At 43.2% G+C, this 16906-nt stretch overlaps 1 protein-coding gene across 1 annotated transcript in view; it reads left to right on the forward strand.

Moving 5' to 3' along the window:
* Positions 1-16906, forward strand: part of retreg2 (reticulophagy regulator family member 2) — an 87963-nt gene that overhangs the window by 19136 nt on the left and 51921 nt on the right. Inside the window, exon 6 of the mRNA XM_043694413.2 lies at positions 7701-7838. Coding sequence (XP_043550348.2) covers positions 7701-7838 — 138 coding nt within the window. The remainder of the gene's footprint in view (positions 1-7700; positions 7839-16906) is intronic.

Below are 16906 nucleotides of genomic sequence, written 5' to 3' on the forward strand. Positions count from 1 at the left end.
CTCCTCATGATTTTATAAACATCTGAAAGGTCACCCCTCAACTTCTGATGCTGCAGGGAAGATAACCCCAGCCAATTCAGCCTCTCCCTATAGATCAAACCTACCAGCCCTAGCAACATCCCTGTAAATCCTTTCTGAACCTTTTCAAGTTTCACAACATCCTTCCTATAGCAGGGAGACTAGAATTGAACACTGTATTCTAGAAGTGGTCTCACCAATTTCCCTTACAGCCACAACATGACTCCCAACTCCTATATTCGGTGCTCCGACCAATAAAGGCATACCAAACACCATCTTCACTATCCTATCAATCTGCGACTCCACTTTCAAGGAGCTATGAACCTGCACTCCAAGGTCTCTTTGTTCAGCAACACTCCCCAGGATATTACCATTAAGTATACAAGTCCCATCCTGATTTGCCTTTACAAAATGCGGCACCTCACATTTATCTAAATTAAACTTCATCTGCCACCCCTAGGCCCATCCATTGGCCCATCTGATGACTTCAACTTTCCCCCTCACTCCACCAAGGACATACCATAAGACATAGGAGTGGGAGTAAGGCCATTCGGCCCATCGAGTCCACTCCGCCATTTCTGATGGGCATTTCAATTCCACTTACCCGCATTCTCCCCGTAGCCCTTAATTCCTTGTGACATCAAGAATTTATCAATCTCTGCCTTGAAGACATTTAGCGTCCCGGCCTCCACTGCACTCCGCGGCAATGAATTCCACAGGCCCACCACTCTCTGGCTGAAGAAATGTCTTCGCATTTCTGTTCTGAATTGACCCCCCTCTAATTTTAAGGCTGTGCCCACGGGTCCTAGTCTCCCTGCCTAACGGAAACAATTTCTTAGCGTCCACCTTTTCCAAGCCATGTATTATCTTGTAACTTTCTATTAGATCTCCCCTTAATCTTCTAAACTCCAATGAGTACAATCCCAGGATCCTCAGCCGTTCCTCGTATGTTAGACCTACCATTGCAGGGATCATCCGTGTGAATCTCCGCTGGACACGCTCCAGTGCCAGTATGTCCTTCCTGAGGTGTGGGGCCCAAAACTGGACACAGTACTCCAAATGGGGCCTAATCAGAGCTTTATAAAGTCTCAGTAGTACATCGCTGCTTTTATATTCCAACCCTCTTGAGATAAATGACAACATTGCATTCGCTTTCTTAATCACAGATTCAACCTGCATGTTTACCTTTAGAGAATCTTCAACTAGCATTCCCAGATCCCTTTGTACTTTAGCTTTATGAATTTTCTCACCGTTTAGAAAGTAGTCCATGCTTGTATTCTTTTCTCCAAAGTGCAAGACCTTGCATTTGCTCACATTGAACTTCATCAGCCATTTCCTGGACCACTCTCCCAAACTGTCTAGATCCTTCTGCAGCCTCCCCACTTCCTCAGTACTACCTGTCTGTCCACCTATCTTCGTATCATCGGCAAACTTCGCTAGAATGCCCCCAGTCCCTTCATCAGATCATTAATATATAATGTGAACAGCTGCAGCCCCAACACTGAACCCTGAGGGACACCGCATGTCACCGGCTGCCATTCCGAAAAAGAACCTCTTATCCCAACTCTCTGCCTTCTGTCAGACAGCCAATCCTCAATCCATGCCAGTAGCTCACCTGGAACACCATGGGCCCTCACCTTACTCAGCAGTCTCCCGTGTGGCACCTTTCAAAGGCCTTTTGTAAGTCTAGATAGACCACATCCACTGGGTTTCCCTGGTCTAACCTACTTGTCACCTCTTCAAAGAATTCTAACAGGCTTGTCAGGCACGACCTCCCCTTACTAAATCCATGTTGACTTGTTCTAATCCGACCCTGCTCTTCCAAGAATTTAGAAACCTCATCCTTAACGATGGATTCTAGAATTTTACCAACAACCGAGATTAGGCTAATAGGCCTATAATTTTCCATCTTTTGTTTTGATCCTTTCTTGAACAATGGGGTTACAACAGTGATCTTCCAATCATCTGGGACTTTCCCTGACTCCAGTGACTTTTGAAAGATCTCGACCAACCCCTCCGCTATTTCCTCAGCCACCTCCCTCAGAACTCTAGGATGTAGCCCATCGGGGCCAGGAGATTTGTCAATTTTAAGATCTTTTAGCTTTTCTAGCACTCTCTTTTGTAATGGCAACAATACTCAACTCAGCCCCCTGATTCCCTTCAATTGTTGGGATATTACTCATGTCTTCCACTGTGAAGACTGGCGCAAAGTACTTATTAAGTTCTCCAGCTATTTCCTTATCTCCCATCACTAGCCTTCCAGCATCAGTTTGAAGTGGCCCAATGTCTACTTTTGCCTCTTGTTTGTTTCTTATGTATTGAAAGTCAAGTCCTGGGGTGATTCCACTGCCAAATCCTAGCCACCCAATGCCTGGAGGAAGAAGGCCTCATTTTCCACCTTGGATTCCTCCAACTACACAGTATCAATGTCAATTTAACCAGTTTCCTCATGTCCCCTCTCTCCACCTTATCCCAGATCCAATCTTCCAAATTGGTACTGCCACTTGACCTGTCCTACCTGGACATCTTCCTTCCCACCTATCTGCTGCACCCTCTGCTCTGACCTATTACCATCATGCCCCCCCCCCCAGCTGCATCTACCTATCGCTACCTTGCCTCCCCCTCCCCCTCCCCCTCCCCCTAATCCCCATCTCATTTCCTACTTATCTCTCTACCTCCCCTGCCCCTCCCACATTCCTAATGAAGCATCTGCAGTCGCAGTTTCTCCTCCGTCTGATCAAGGTCCAGTTGAATCTTGAGGTTACCTTCGCTGTCCATGACCTCACATGCAAACTTAGTAACCATGCCTCCTATGGTTACATACAAAACATTTATATAAATCACGAAAAGCAGTGGAGCCAGACTGATCCTTATGCCACATCACTGGTCACAGGCCTCCATTCTGAAAAAAACAACCCTCCTCCACCACCCTTCATCTCCTACCTTCAAGCCCATTCTGCATCCAAATGGCTAGTTCTCCCTGTATGCCATGGGATCAACCTTGTTAACCAGTCTACCATATGGAACCTTGTCAAACACCTTACTGAAGTCCATATAGATCACACTGTACCTTCTTTAACCCTCTTCGTTCCTTCAAAAAAGTCAAATCAAGTTAGTGAGACACTAATTCCCATGCACAAAACCATGTTGACTATATCTATCAGGCCTTGCCTTTCCAAATATGTGTAAATCCTGTCCCTCCAGGTCCCCTCTGACAATTTGCCCATCACTGATGCCAGGTTTACCAGTCTATAGTTCCCTGGCTTTTCATTACCATCTTTCTTAGAACATAGAAAGTTTCAGTGCAGTGCAGGTCCTTCGGCCCTCAGTGTTGTACTGACCTATGAAAATAATCTGATGCCCATCTAACCTACACCATTTCATTATTATCCATATGTATGTCCAATACCCATTTAAATGCCCTTAACATCAGCAAGTCAAATACTGTTGCAGGCAGGCCGTCCCATGCTCCTACTACTGAGTGAAGAAACAGCCCCTAATATCTGTTGTATATCTATCACCCCTCAATTTAAAGCTGTGTCCGCTTGTGTAAGCCTTCACCATCCTTCACTGCCCACCCTATCTAACCCTCTGATTATCCTACATGTCTCGATTAAGTCATCTCTCAACCTCCTTCTCTCCAACGAAAACAGCCTCCGTTCCCTCGGCCTTTCCTCTTGAGACCTTCCTTCCATACCAGGCAACATCTTAGTAAATCTCCTCTGAACCTTGTCCAAAGCTTCCACGTCCTTCCTATAATGCGGTGACCAGAACTGCAAGCAATACTTAAGGTGCGGCCTTACCTGTGTCTTGTATAGTGGAAGCATGACCTTGTGGCTCCTAAACACAAACCCCCTACCAATAAACGTCAACACCATATGCCTCCTTAACAACCCTATCAACCTGGGTGGCAACTATCAGGGATTTATGTACCAGGACACCGAGATCTCTGTGTTCATCTACACTGCCAAGAATTTTACCATTAGCCCAGCACTCTGCATTCCTGTTACTTCTTCTGAAGTGAACTACCTCACTTTTCCGCATTAACTCCATTTGCCACTTCTCAGCCCAGCTCTGCATCTTATCTATGTCCCTCAGTAACCCACAACATCCTCCAGCACTATCCACAACTCTGCCTATGTTCGTGTCATCCACAAATTTACTAACCCATCCTTTTCCACTCTCATCCAGGTAATTTATAAAAATGCCAAACAGCAGTGGCCCCAAAACATCCTTGTGGTACACCACTAGTAACTGAACTCTAGGATGAACATTTCCCATCAACCACCACCCTGTCTTCTTTCAGCTAGCCAATTTCTGATTCAAGCCGCTAAATCACCTTCAATCTCGAAACTCTGTATTTTGTGCAATAGTCTATCATGGGGAACCTTATCAAATGCCTTATTGAAGTCCAAATACACCACATCAACTGCTTTACCTTCATCCACCTGTTTGGTCACCTTCTCAAAGAACTCAATAAGGTTAGTGAGGCACGACCTACCCTTCACAAAAACGTGTTGACTATCCCTAATCAAATTATTCCTTTCCAGATGATTGTAAGTCCTATCTCTTATAACCTTTTCTAACACCTTACCCACAACCGAAATAAGGCTTACTGGCCTAAAATTACCAGAGCTGTTCCAACTCCCTATCTTAAACCAGGGAACAACATTTGCCATCCTCCAGTCCTCTGGCACTACTCCTGTCGACAGTGATGACCTAAAGATCAAAGCCAAAGGCTCGGCAATCTCTTCCATGGCTTCCCAGAGAATCTGAGGATAAATTCCACATAGCCCAGGGGTCTTATCTATTTTCAGATTTTCCAAAATTGCTAAAACCTCCTGTTTGTCAACCGCAATCCCATATAATCTTGTAGCCTGTATCTCCATATTCCCACAAACATTGCCCTTTTCCAGTGTGAATACTGATGAAAAGTATTTATTAAGCGCCTCCCCGTGTCCTCAAATTCCAAACACAACTTTCCACAACTATCTTTGGCCCAAATCTTACTCTCATCGTTTTTTTATTCCTGATATACCTATTGAAGGCCTTAGGGTTTTCCTTGATCCTACTCGTCAAGAACTTCTCATGTCCCTCCTGGCTCCTCTTAACCCTCTCTTTAAATCTTTTCTGGCTAACTTATAACTCTCCAGCCCCCTATCTGAGCCTTCATGCCGCCTCCTCACATAAGCCGCCGTTTTCCTCTTGACAAGAGGAAGAAGGAGGCTTGTGGATGTCAATGATATAAAATAGTGGCATCATGTTAGCCAACCTCTAGTTTTCTGATACTTCACTTGTGGCTACCAGTGATACAAATATCTCAGCAAGGGGCCCAGAAATCACTTTGCTAACTTCCCACAGAGTTCTAGGGTGCATCTGATCAGGTTCCAGGGATTTGTCCACCTTAATGTATTTTAACACAATCAGCACCACCACTAGTTCTCTAGTTTTCATATCCTTCTCCACAGAAACACTGATGCAAAATATTTGTTTAGTATCTCCCCCATCTCCTGTGGTTCCACACACAAGTGGCCTTGCTGGTATTTAAAGGAGGAGAAAGTGAGGACTGCAGATGCTGGAGACCAGAGCTGAAAAATGTGCTGCTGGAAAAGCACAGCAGGTCAGGCAGCATCCAAGGAGCAGGAGAATCGATGTTTCGGGCATAAGCCCTTCTTTAGGAAATGTTTCCACATCTGTTTTTATCCATACCTTTTATCATCTTGATTACCTCAATTTGATCTCTCCTCATTCTTCTAAATCCTGGAGTGGGGGAGTCCAGAATTAGAGGGCACAGGTTCAGGCTGAGGGGGGAAAGCTTCGAGACTGAAGGAACAACCCTTTCTCACAGGGCAATGTGTGCATGGAATGAGCCACCAGAGGAAACGGTTTAGGCAGACACAACCACAACATCTAAAAGGCATCTGGATACGTAGATGAACAGGAAGTGTCCAGAAGGGCACTGGTCAGGTGCTGGCAAACAGGACCAAACCAGTCCAGGGCACAGACGATTCGGAGTGAGGGGTCCACCTCTGAGGCACGCACCTCCATAACACTATCTGCCTAAAAGCTGGCCTTCCAGCTTGATCTGTAATCCTTGATCTATTATATAGTTTAGTCAAGCTGCACGCTCTATCTCCACTTGTCTGACTGGATTATTACTGCAGGATATCTGTGTCCCACAGTCAGATGTGTTATCACCATGATTGTTAGAAAACAACAATACCAAGATGACAAATTGTTTTCTCTGACGTAAGAATGAAAGCCATGACCACACATTCACATCCTCCTTTCTCTTGGCAGATGATTCTGAGAACATACAAAGAGGAGCAAAAGTAGACCATTGAGCCTATGTACCCTGCTCTGTCAGTATATAATCATACCAGGATAATTTACTCTTCCACAAGCATTCTTCTGAAAAGTAACAGATTATAGTTTCCAATCTACACCTTTAGGTAATTCTCTCTCTGGTACTGTTAATTCATTTTGAAGTCAAACGGTAAAGCAAGAAACCGGATGCCATCCTTTTTATTTAATGTTGGATTTATTTATAGATTGCAACATTGTAAATGACTGCCTTCTCTCTAACCAACTGCCAGTGTCCCAGGAGCCTTTATTTCCAGTTTTTAAAAAGTTATCCTATTTGAACATGTGATATGCATCTGGGGCAAGTAGGACTCAAACCTGAATGTTCTGGTGGTAGGACTGTTATAGATGGGCGACAAGCCCCCTTGCATGGTGGTGCAGGGGACATATTTAATTGGTCTTTCAAGCATATTTGGATAAACCTCTGTGGCAGGTTGGAATTGACCCTTGACCTTCTGGCTCAGAGACAGGACACTACCACTGCACACTAACATCCCCTAACATGGTGGTGGAAAGTTCTTTAAAACCACTTTATTAATCAAATTTAACTAAGTTAGACAGATTAAAGACTCTTAAAAGGGTACTCTGAGAAATAGAATGTGCAAAATCTAAATTGACAAAATTCAAATTAGAATGTCATGTTAGAGAGTAATCATGCTGTCTGGGTCCTGCAGAGCCCCTGCTCAAGGCTTCGAGCATTCTGACGGACATCGAGAAAGTAAGAATGTGCTCAAGGCACTGAATCCATCAATACCTTCCACCTGTACATCTTTAACCTAACAAAACAATGAGCCAGCGATCAACGAAGGAAAGTGAATACAGGTGTGAGTTATTTAGAAGCATCTGTGTAAAACTGGAAATAAACACATTTAATCAAAATAGTCTGAAAACAACAAATGCTGGCGATCACAGTGGGTCAGGCAGCATCCATGGAGAGAGAGCGCAAGCTAATGTTCCAGTCCAGGTGACTCTTCAGTTGAATCTCAGACTGAGCAACTATCTTCACTCACATCTCAATATTATGTTTTGTGCTTGTTAAGTAGCAATGTTAATATTACAAAATGTAATTTCTATTAAAAGCACTGTCTAAATTAAATATTCGCAGGACAGTGACCGGTTAGGTACAGCGTTAAAACACTGTTGCCATCAAACACTCCCAAAACAGGAACAACTTGGGTTTCAATATGCCGTAAAGCTCTTTATATTGTCCCCATCAAACACTGCCAGGACAGGGACAGCACTGAGTTGGACATAGCTTGAAATGACGTTGCTGGGGAGTGTGGTCATGTCATTTACAGACCCTGTTGTTGTTGTTCTAGTACTGAGCCTGCTACTGTGGCCTTTGGTGGTTTACCATGAGCTTATTCAGAAGATGTACACAGGGCTGGAGCCTGTGTTGATGAAGCTGGATTACAGCATGAAGGGTGGCACCCAGCACCGACAGAGGGACAGGAAGAGTAAGTCACCGGCTGCTCCCTTACGGGAGAAACAGAAATCGCTAGAAGCTAATGCACAGGTATACAAAATAATCAAAACATTCATGGAATATTGCCCATAATGTCAGGACTTAGAATAAAAAAGGGTTGGAATGACATTCTAGTTGCATAGAATTCTGGTCAAATCCCATCTGGAGTAACTGGGTTCAGTCTGCGCCTCACATCTCAGGAAGGAGATTGTGGCCTTGGAAGGGGAGTAGTGCAAATTCACCACAGTGATCCTGGATACCAAAAGCTTAAATAATGAAGGAACAAAGAGCAGGCATGTATTCCAGCAATTGTAGGAAATTAAGGGATAATCAAATCAAGGTGTTTAAGATATGTAAAGGTGTTTACAGGGTAGATTGAGGCTTACCTCTAGCGATGCATTCTTATGGTGATAAGACATTTAGAAAAGCATAATACAATCAGTCTGAATCAATATGTTCTGTGAAAGGGAAATAGTTTATGACAAATGTATTAGTTCTTTGAGGATGTAACAAGCAGGGTAGGTAAAGGCAAGCCAGCGGGTGAAGTGTATTTGGATTTGCAAAAGGCATTTGATAAGGTGCTGCATAAAAGCTTACAGTAGAAGGTAAGAACCCAAGATGCTGGGTGGTTAAAAATTAACATGGACAGAGAATTGTTTAACTTAACAGGAAACAGAATGGAGATAAATGTGTAACTTTCAGATTGGCAAACTGGCAGTGGAGTACCATAAGGATCAGTACTGGGCACTTGACTATTTACAATGTATGTCAATGATGTGGGATGGAGCAACAGATTGCAGTGCAGCCAAATATGCTGCTGCTAGAGGTAGATAGGAAAGCAAGTTGTGATGACAGGAATATAGCTATGATCATACTGAATGGTAAACAGGCTCGATGGGCTGAATGGCTTATTAATGTTCCTAGTACATAGCCTACAAAGGGATCTAGAAGGTGTGAAAGGACAAAAGTTTTACAGTGGAGTATAATGGAGGAAAATGCACTCTGTTCTTTTGGGAAGGAAGAATAGAAAATCACAATAATATCTTAAGTAAGGAAAGGCTCCAGAATGTTGCAGTGCAGTATGATTTGGGTGTCCTTGTATGGAAATCACAAAAGTTATCAGGCAAGTGTTTAAAACTGCATATGGAAAATTGAATTTTATTGTATGGAGTCTAAAAATAAGAAATTAAATGCTCAAAGAACATTCCGTGAATGCTGGGCATTCAAAATAAAAACAAAGTGCTGGAGAAAGTCTGATCTGGTAGCATCTGTGAGAAGAGAAACAGTTCACGTTTTGGGCCCAATATGACTCTTCAAAACTAAAAGGGGCTGGAAAATGATGGTCTTTATGTGGAGGATCAATCCGAAGAGATCATCTAACCGTGGCCCCTTGATATTTAGTGTTGTTACCATCACTGAATCCCCCACTATCAACATCTCATGGGTTATCATTGACTAGCAACTCAATTGGACTCATCACATAAATGCAGTGGCTACAACACCAGTTCAGAAGCTAAGAATACTGAAGTGAGTAACTCCCCAAAGTCTGACTACCATCCACAAGGCACAAGTCGGGGTGTGTTGGAATACTCTCCAACTTGCCTGGATGGGTGCAGCCCCAGTGACACTCAAGAAGCTTGACACCATCCAGGACAAAGCAGCCCGCTTGATTGGCACCACATCTACAAACATCCACTCCCTCCACCATTTAGCAGCAGTGTGAATCATCTACAAGATACACTGCAAAAATCAACCAAAGATCCTCTGATAGTACTTCACAAATACAAGACTGTTTTCATCTAGAAGGACAAGGGCAGCAGATATCTGGGAATACCACCCCCTGCAAGTTCCCCTCCAAACTACTCACCACCCTGACTTGGAAATATATCACCATTCCTTCAGTGTCACTGGGTCAAAATCCTGGAATTCCTTTCCTAATAGCATTGTAGGTCAACCTTCAGCATGTGGATTGCAACGGTTCAAGATGACCACTCACTGTCACTTTCTCAAGGGCAACTAGGAATGGGCAATAAATGTTGGCCAGCCAGCAAGAACCCATGTATCTTGAATGAATTTTAAAAAACTTTACATCAGTTCCACAGTTCCCAGTTCTCTGGCCTTGGCTATCTCCGCTTCACCATGGATGTGCATTCCTGCTACACATCTACTCTCCATCAGGGTGGTTCACTTCTTCCTTAAAAAGAGGCCTGTTCAGTTACCTTCTATCACCACCATCTGCCTGGTTGTGCTCATTTTCACTTTGAACAACTTCTGTTTTAACTCATCATGATCCCACCACTGTAGAGCGTGTTGTTGGAAAAGCACAACAGGACAAGCAGCATCCGAGGAGCAAGAGAATTGACGTTTCGGGCTGGAGCTCTTCATCAGGAATCATATTTCTGATGAAGAGCTCCGGCCCAAAACATCGATTCTCTTGCTCCTCTGATGCTGCCTGACCTGCTGTACTTTTCCAGCAACACAATCTCAATTCTGATCTCCAGCATCTGCAGTCCTCTCTTTCTCCTATGATCCCACCACTGACCATACAGTACAGCAAAGACCCTATGGCCCACCAAGTCTCTGCTGCCCTATCTGCACTAATCCTGCTTTCCTGCACTTAACCCAGATCTTTGAATGTTATGACATTTCAAATGTTCATCTATGTACTTTTAAAAGTTTGAGAGATTTCCCATCTCAACTACACTTCCATGTAGTGCATTCCAGATAAACTCCTGCCCTTCACCTTAAAATTGTGCCTTTCATTATTGACCCTTCACGTAAGAGGAAATGGCTGCTTCCTATCTACCCTGTCCATGACACTCATAATCCTAAACACCTCAATCAGATACCCCCTCAGCCTTCTCTGTTCAAAAGATCATCAGTCCATATGGACTAGGAACAGGAGTAGAACGTTTGGCCTTTCAAGCTGATACAATAGGATTGCGGCTGATCAGACATTCCTCACATACACTTTCTTGCCATTTTGAGTTCAAGTTTGAATTAGCTTTATTGTCACATACTCACGTGAGTACAATGAAAAGTTTACACTGCCGCTGACTTAAGGCAGCACGGTTGCTCAGTGGTTAATACTGCTGCCTCACAGTGTCAAGGGCCAGGGTTTAATTCCAGCCTCTGGCAACTGTGTGGAGTTTGCTAATTTCCCCTGAGTCTGCATGGGTTTCCTCTGGGTGCTTCAGTTTCCTCCCACAATCCAAAGATGTGCAGGTTAGGTGAATTAGCCATGCTAAATTGACCATAGTGTCTATGGATGTGTCGGTAAGGTGCATTGGTCAGGGTCAAGATTAGAGTGGTGCTGGAAAAGCACAGCAGATCAGGCAGCATCTGAGGAGCAGGAAAATCGACATTTCGGGCAAAAGCCCTCTTTTGTCCGAAATGTGGATTTATCCTGCTCCTCGGATGCTGCCTGACCTGCGGTGCTTTTCCAGCACCACTCTATTCTCCAGCATCTGCAGTACCCACTTCCGCACTAGTCAGATAAATATAGAGTAATGGGGAATGGGTTTGGTTGGGATACTTTACGGAAGGTTAGTGTAGACTTGATGGGTGGAAGGGCCTGTAGGGATACTAATTCTACTGCGCCATCTTATATACAAAGGTAACTAGGTACAGATTTCTCAGCCCAAGTTCTTATGGGAAAACAAATTAGAAAATAAAGAAATAAAAAGTCCAGCATTGCAAATTGCAGGAATAAATTAGAAAATAGAGAAATGAAAAGTTCAGAATAATGTTCCTTCTTACCCAGTCCTCACTGGCACCTGGTCACCAGTCTGCTGGGGGCCTAGACTGCAGACCATGCCAGGGTTCACCTCAAGGTAGTCGAGGCCAGGAGACTGCTCTGGAATCATCTCGAGACCTGAAATCCAGCTGAGGCCATGCTAGGTTGGGAGGTCTCCATGCTGGGATTGTGCTGAGGCCTGGTGTCGTAGGCTAAAAATCCAACCCTGTGCTGAGGCCGGGAGTCCAAGGCAGAGAACAAAGACCTTTGTTTCCCCAACTGATTAAGAATCTATCTATCTCGGCCTCAAATATACACAAGGACTCTGTCACACTTCTCTCTGTGGCAAGTTCCAGAGATACTATGCCCTCAAAAGAAATTCCTCTTCATCTCAGTCTTAAATCGGTGTCCCTTTTTTCTGAAAGTATGCCCTTACTCTCCCACAAGGGGAAACATCTTCTCAGCATTTACCCTGTCAAGTGCCTTCAGAATCTCCTATATTTTAGTGAAATTACCTCTCATTCTTCTAAACTCCATTGAGTAGAGTGCCAGCCTATTTATCCTTTGTTCATAAGGCAATCCCTCCATATCAGGGATCATCCAATGGTACCTATTAACTGCCTCAATTGCATTATATATTTCAATAAGGAGACCAAAACTGCCCTCTGTACTCTGCAGTGGTCTCACCAAATCCTTTGTTTTTATTCAATCATGGGATGAGGATGTCGCTGGCTAGGCCAGCATTTATTGCCCATCCCAAAGGGCAGGTAAGAGTCAACCCCATTCCTGTGGGTCTGGAGTCATGTAGGTCAGACCAGGTAAGAATGGCAGCTTTCTTCCTTAAAGGACATTAGAGAATCAGGTGGGTTTTTCTGACAATTGACAATGGTTTCATAGTAGTGATTAGACTCTTAATTCTAATTTGTACAGTTGTAGTGAGACTTCACTACTCTTTTGAAATGAGAGTCAACAATCCATTAGTCTTCCTAATTACTTGCTGCACCTGTGTTTCATGTACAAGACCCTGAAGTCCCTTTTGTGTTGCAGTTTCTGCAGCTTTTCTCCTTTTAAATAATACTGTTCTTTTGTTCTCCCTTCCATTTTCCTACATTATACTCCTTTTGCCAACATTTTGCCCATTTACTTAACCTAACAATATCTCTGTATAAACTTTGTATCCCTCTTACAACTTGCCTTTCCACCTACTTTATATTATCTGCAAATGTGGCTGTAGTATGTTGCTTCCTTCTTCCAAGTCATTAAATACATTACTGATCCCTGTAGAGCCCCACTGGTTGTAGGTTGCCAACCTGAAAACATAGTCTATCCAGCCTCTCTTCATAATTAAAATGCTCTAACCACTATTCCAATAATAGCAGGTAATGTAGCGATTGTGAAAAAGGAGGCACTTAAAACAATTGCCATTTCTTGGGGGGAAATGTACTGAGCAGGTTATTCTTTACTTTATCTACCTGTCCTGCTACCTTCAGGGGTTGATGGACGTGTGCTCGTCCATCTGATTCCAGATGTTTCCCAGGGTTCTAACATTCATCATGTATCCCCTTACCTTGTGGCACAGTGGCTAGCACTGCTGCCTCACAGCACCAGGGACCTGGGTTCAATTCCCGCCTCAGGCAACTATATGTGTGGAGTTTGCACATTCTCGCCGTGTCTGCGTGGTTTTCCTCCGGGTGCTCCGGTTTCCTCCCACAGTCCAACGATGTGCAGGTTAGGTGAATTGGCCATGCTAAATTGCCCGTAGTGTCAGGTGATGGAGTAAATGTAGAGGAATGGGTCTGGGTGTGTTGCTCCTCGGAGGGTCGGTGCGGACTTGTTGGGCCGAAGGGCCTGTTTCCACACTAAATAATCTAATCTAATCTTGTTTGTCTGCCCCACTTCTCTCTCTTATCCAAATTGAATTCCATTTGCCACTGATCGACCCATCTGACAGTCTGTCTATATCTTGACATCTAAGGCTATCTTCCTAACTACAACCCTACCAATTTTCATATCGTACACAGATTTACTGACCAACCCGTCTACATTCAGGTACAGCAGGTAAAAAGCAAATGGAATTTTGGCATTTATTGGTAAAGGAATGGAGTATAAAAGTAGGGAAGTGTTGTTACAAACATGTAAGGCATTAAAGAGACCACATCTGGAGCACTGCATACAGGTTTGGTCCCCTTCAGCAACAATGTATTGCATTGGAATCAGTTCAGAGCAGGTTTGCTAGGTTAATTTCAGTGATGAAAGTCTTGTGTTATGAAGGCAAATTAGAGTATATGCCGAAACTGCTCAAAGTTTAGAAGACTGAGCTGAGATCTAACTGAAGCATATAAGTTGCTAAAGGGGTTTGACAAAAATAGACATCAGATGGGACAATCAGGGATGTGAGGTCACAGTTTCCGGTTAAGGCGAATCTGATTGAATATTCACATCTGCTGGAGGGGTAGAATGGTCATCTTCTGTTCTAAATTACTGATTTGAGACAAAGTTAAAAATCACATAACACTAGGTTATAGCCCATCAGGTTAATTTGGAAACATGAGCTTTCAGAGCGCTGCTCCTTCATCAGGTGGTTGTGGAGGTAAAGGTCATGCTCACAGAATTTATAGCCAAAGGAATCAAGTGTCATGGAGACAAGATACAGTCAACAATCTTTGATTAAAACTTTCATCTTTTTTAATGGGATATGCTGGTTTCTGTTCTCTGACATGTAAATCCATGACCCTGGGCTCCTTTGGCTATAAATTCTGTGAGCATGATCTTAACCTCCACAACCACCTGATGAAGGAGTGGCACTCTGAAACCTATTGGACTTTAACCTGGTGTTGTATGGTTTTTAACTTTGTCCACCCCAGTCCAACATCAGTACCTCCAAGGCAGGATTTGAGTCGGGCGTTTTTGTCAGGATGAGTTTGTTGCTGTGATGAGGTCTGACTGAAGCAGTTGCTGACACTCCACTGGCACAGCTGATAACTTGTAACTTCAGCTCCCTCTGCTGAGAAGTGCTTGAACTGCATCTCCAGGGAGTTCACTCCAGTGAACAGACAATATATTACTCATGATTTAATTTCAAATATTTAAAATAATTGATGTTTAATGTTGGTCCCCAACCCATGTTGAAGGTGTAAGTAAGCATGTGCTGCATGTAAGCTGTCTTTATCCACAGACACAGGAGCCAGCACCTGACATATTTCCATAATTATGTCACATTTTACATAATTAGTGCTTTATTTATACAATCTCTAATTTTTCTAGCACTGGTGGAAAGTCATTCTCTTTTGTCTACCTAATCAATTCTTTTCAAATTCCTAAACGTTTCATTGAATTACGCATAATGATCCATATTCCAGGGAATTAAAGTTTAATTTATACAGCACCGTTAACATGATAAATCAAGTTGCTACAAGGATTATGAAACAAAGTAGTCATTAAAATGCATACATCAGTCTTGGGTTAGATAACATAACTTGGCAAAAGAGGTATGTTTTAAGGAGCCTCGTAAGAGGCAAGTGAGGCAGATAGGCAGAGCAGTTTTAGGGAGGGAATTCCAGAGCTTGGGGCCTAGGCAATTGAAGGTATAATCACCAAAGGTGGAGTGAATAAAACTGGCAATGTTCAAGAGGCCAGAGAAAGAGAGCAATACCATTGAGAATAATGGGGTAGGAGGAGAACGCTAGGTTTGCAGAACAGAGGGAGTCTGAACATGTGATAGTAATTTGCAAGGATGTTGAGGCGAAAACTTGGGTTTTGAGGAGAGGTGATGAAGGCTAATTTAAGAGAGGGAGAACACCTGAAAAGCTAATGGTTAGTATGGGGCTGGAGGGAGGGAAATGAGTGAGCATTCAGTGGGAATAGGAGGCAAGTCACACTAACGAGGTGAGCTCAGCGGGAGCGAGAATGTGGGCATGAATCTATCAAAACAAATGAGTTTAGGATGAGTACATGGGTTGTAGCTTCAGAAGAAGCTGGAGTTGCTGGGCTAGTGGAAGGGAGGCACATGACAGCAACTGAAACAAATTGTCTCAATCTGAACAATAAGGAAGCTCAGACTTCACACTTGGAGGTGAGGGTGGAGAGGAACGGGTTTAAGAAGATGGTTTGCTGTGAAGAAAAATCAAGGGTTATGTTAGCATTCCACACTAATCCTGGGACAGTTATGGGTTTTAACAGAACCAAGGAGTTTTAAATAGTCCAGCCAGATCTGGCAGTGGATAGTTAAATCAGTTGTCAACCTTTTATGCCTGCATCTTTCAGACCTTAAGCGGTACGATGAGAGCCATAACAAGGGAAATGACTGCGGTTAGAGAGTAAGAGTTGTATTGGGAACTCTGACATTAAAGGAAGTGAGGGTCTGCTTGAGTAAATCAGTGGCTGTAGAAATGTAATAGCTAGTAGAGAGCTGGGATTTTGGGAGTGTAAATGTAAGTGTTCTGGGGAATAGTTTTGTTTTCCAGGGATGGATGCAGAAGGAGGCAGTGTTTGAGTTGTGAAAGGAGAATGTGGACAGTGAATGGTCAGAGATGGCCTTTTTCAAATGGATGAACAAGGCCATATGATATTAGGTCAAAAGGTTTTTAACCTAGTTTATGTAATCTTTGTTCATAACTTTGGAGCTCTGGAAGCACTTTTTTCCTTGGTCTGCACTCATTCCAAAGCCAGTGGATTTTTTTTAAGGGTTTTAAATAACTGTAGCAAGGCCTTCTTTTTAAAATCCATTCCTCTAGTTGAAAGGGCTAACATTCCATAAGTAATTTGACTATTTTGTGCCTGACTATATACTTGTGATCTGTGCTTAATATTCTTTTGACCTCCACTGTCCCTCACTTTATATAATTTTAAATCGTTTTGAATTTTCCTTTTTTCATCTAAAATGGATGCGATTGTATTTAATTGCATTGAAATCTACCTGCTACAGTTTTTATCTGCTCTCTCTCGATGGTGTCTATGTACCTTGAAACTGTACCACATGTACAGGACATTGCTGAGTATACATAGGAATGCTGTGTTCAGTTTTATGCTTCGTATCTAGATTGATTCCTGGGGCGAGGAGATTACTTCATGACAAGGCTGGTATTCCTTGACGTTAAGAAGAATGAGAGGTGATCTAATTGGAACGTGTAAAATTCTTACGTGGGATTAACAGCACCGATGCTGAGGTGTTTCTGCTGGCTGAGAACTTTAGAATATAGGTCACTGCCTCAGAATAAGAGGTCAACCATTCAAAATGAGAAATTTCTCCACTAGAACATTTAGTATTTTATGCCATTGATTCATGGATACTCCTGTTTGAGCATATCCAAGTCCATTAGGTTTTG

The sequence above is a fragment of the Chiloscyllium plagiosum genome, unplaced genomic scaffold, assembly GCF_037043375.1.
Source record: "Chiloscyllium plagiosum isolate Xiang-an unplaced genomic scaffold, Cpla_swu_hap1 HiC_scaffold_7, whole genome shotgun sequence".
Lineage (NCBI taxonomy): Eukaryota > Metazoa > Chordata > Chondrichthyes > Orectolobiformes > Hemiscylliidae > Chiloscyllium > Chiloscyllium plagiosum.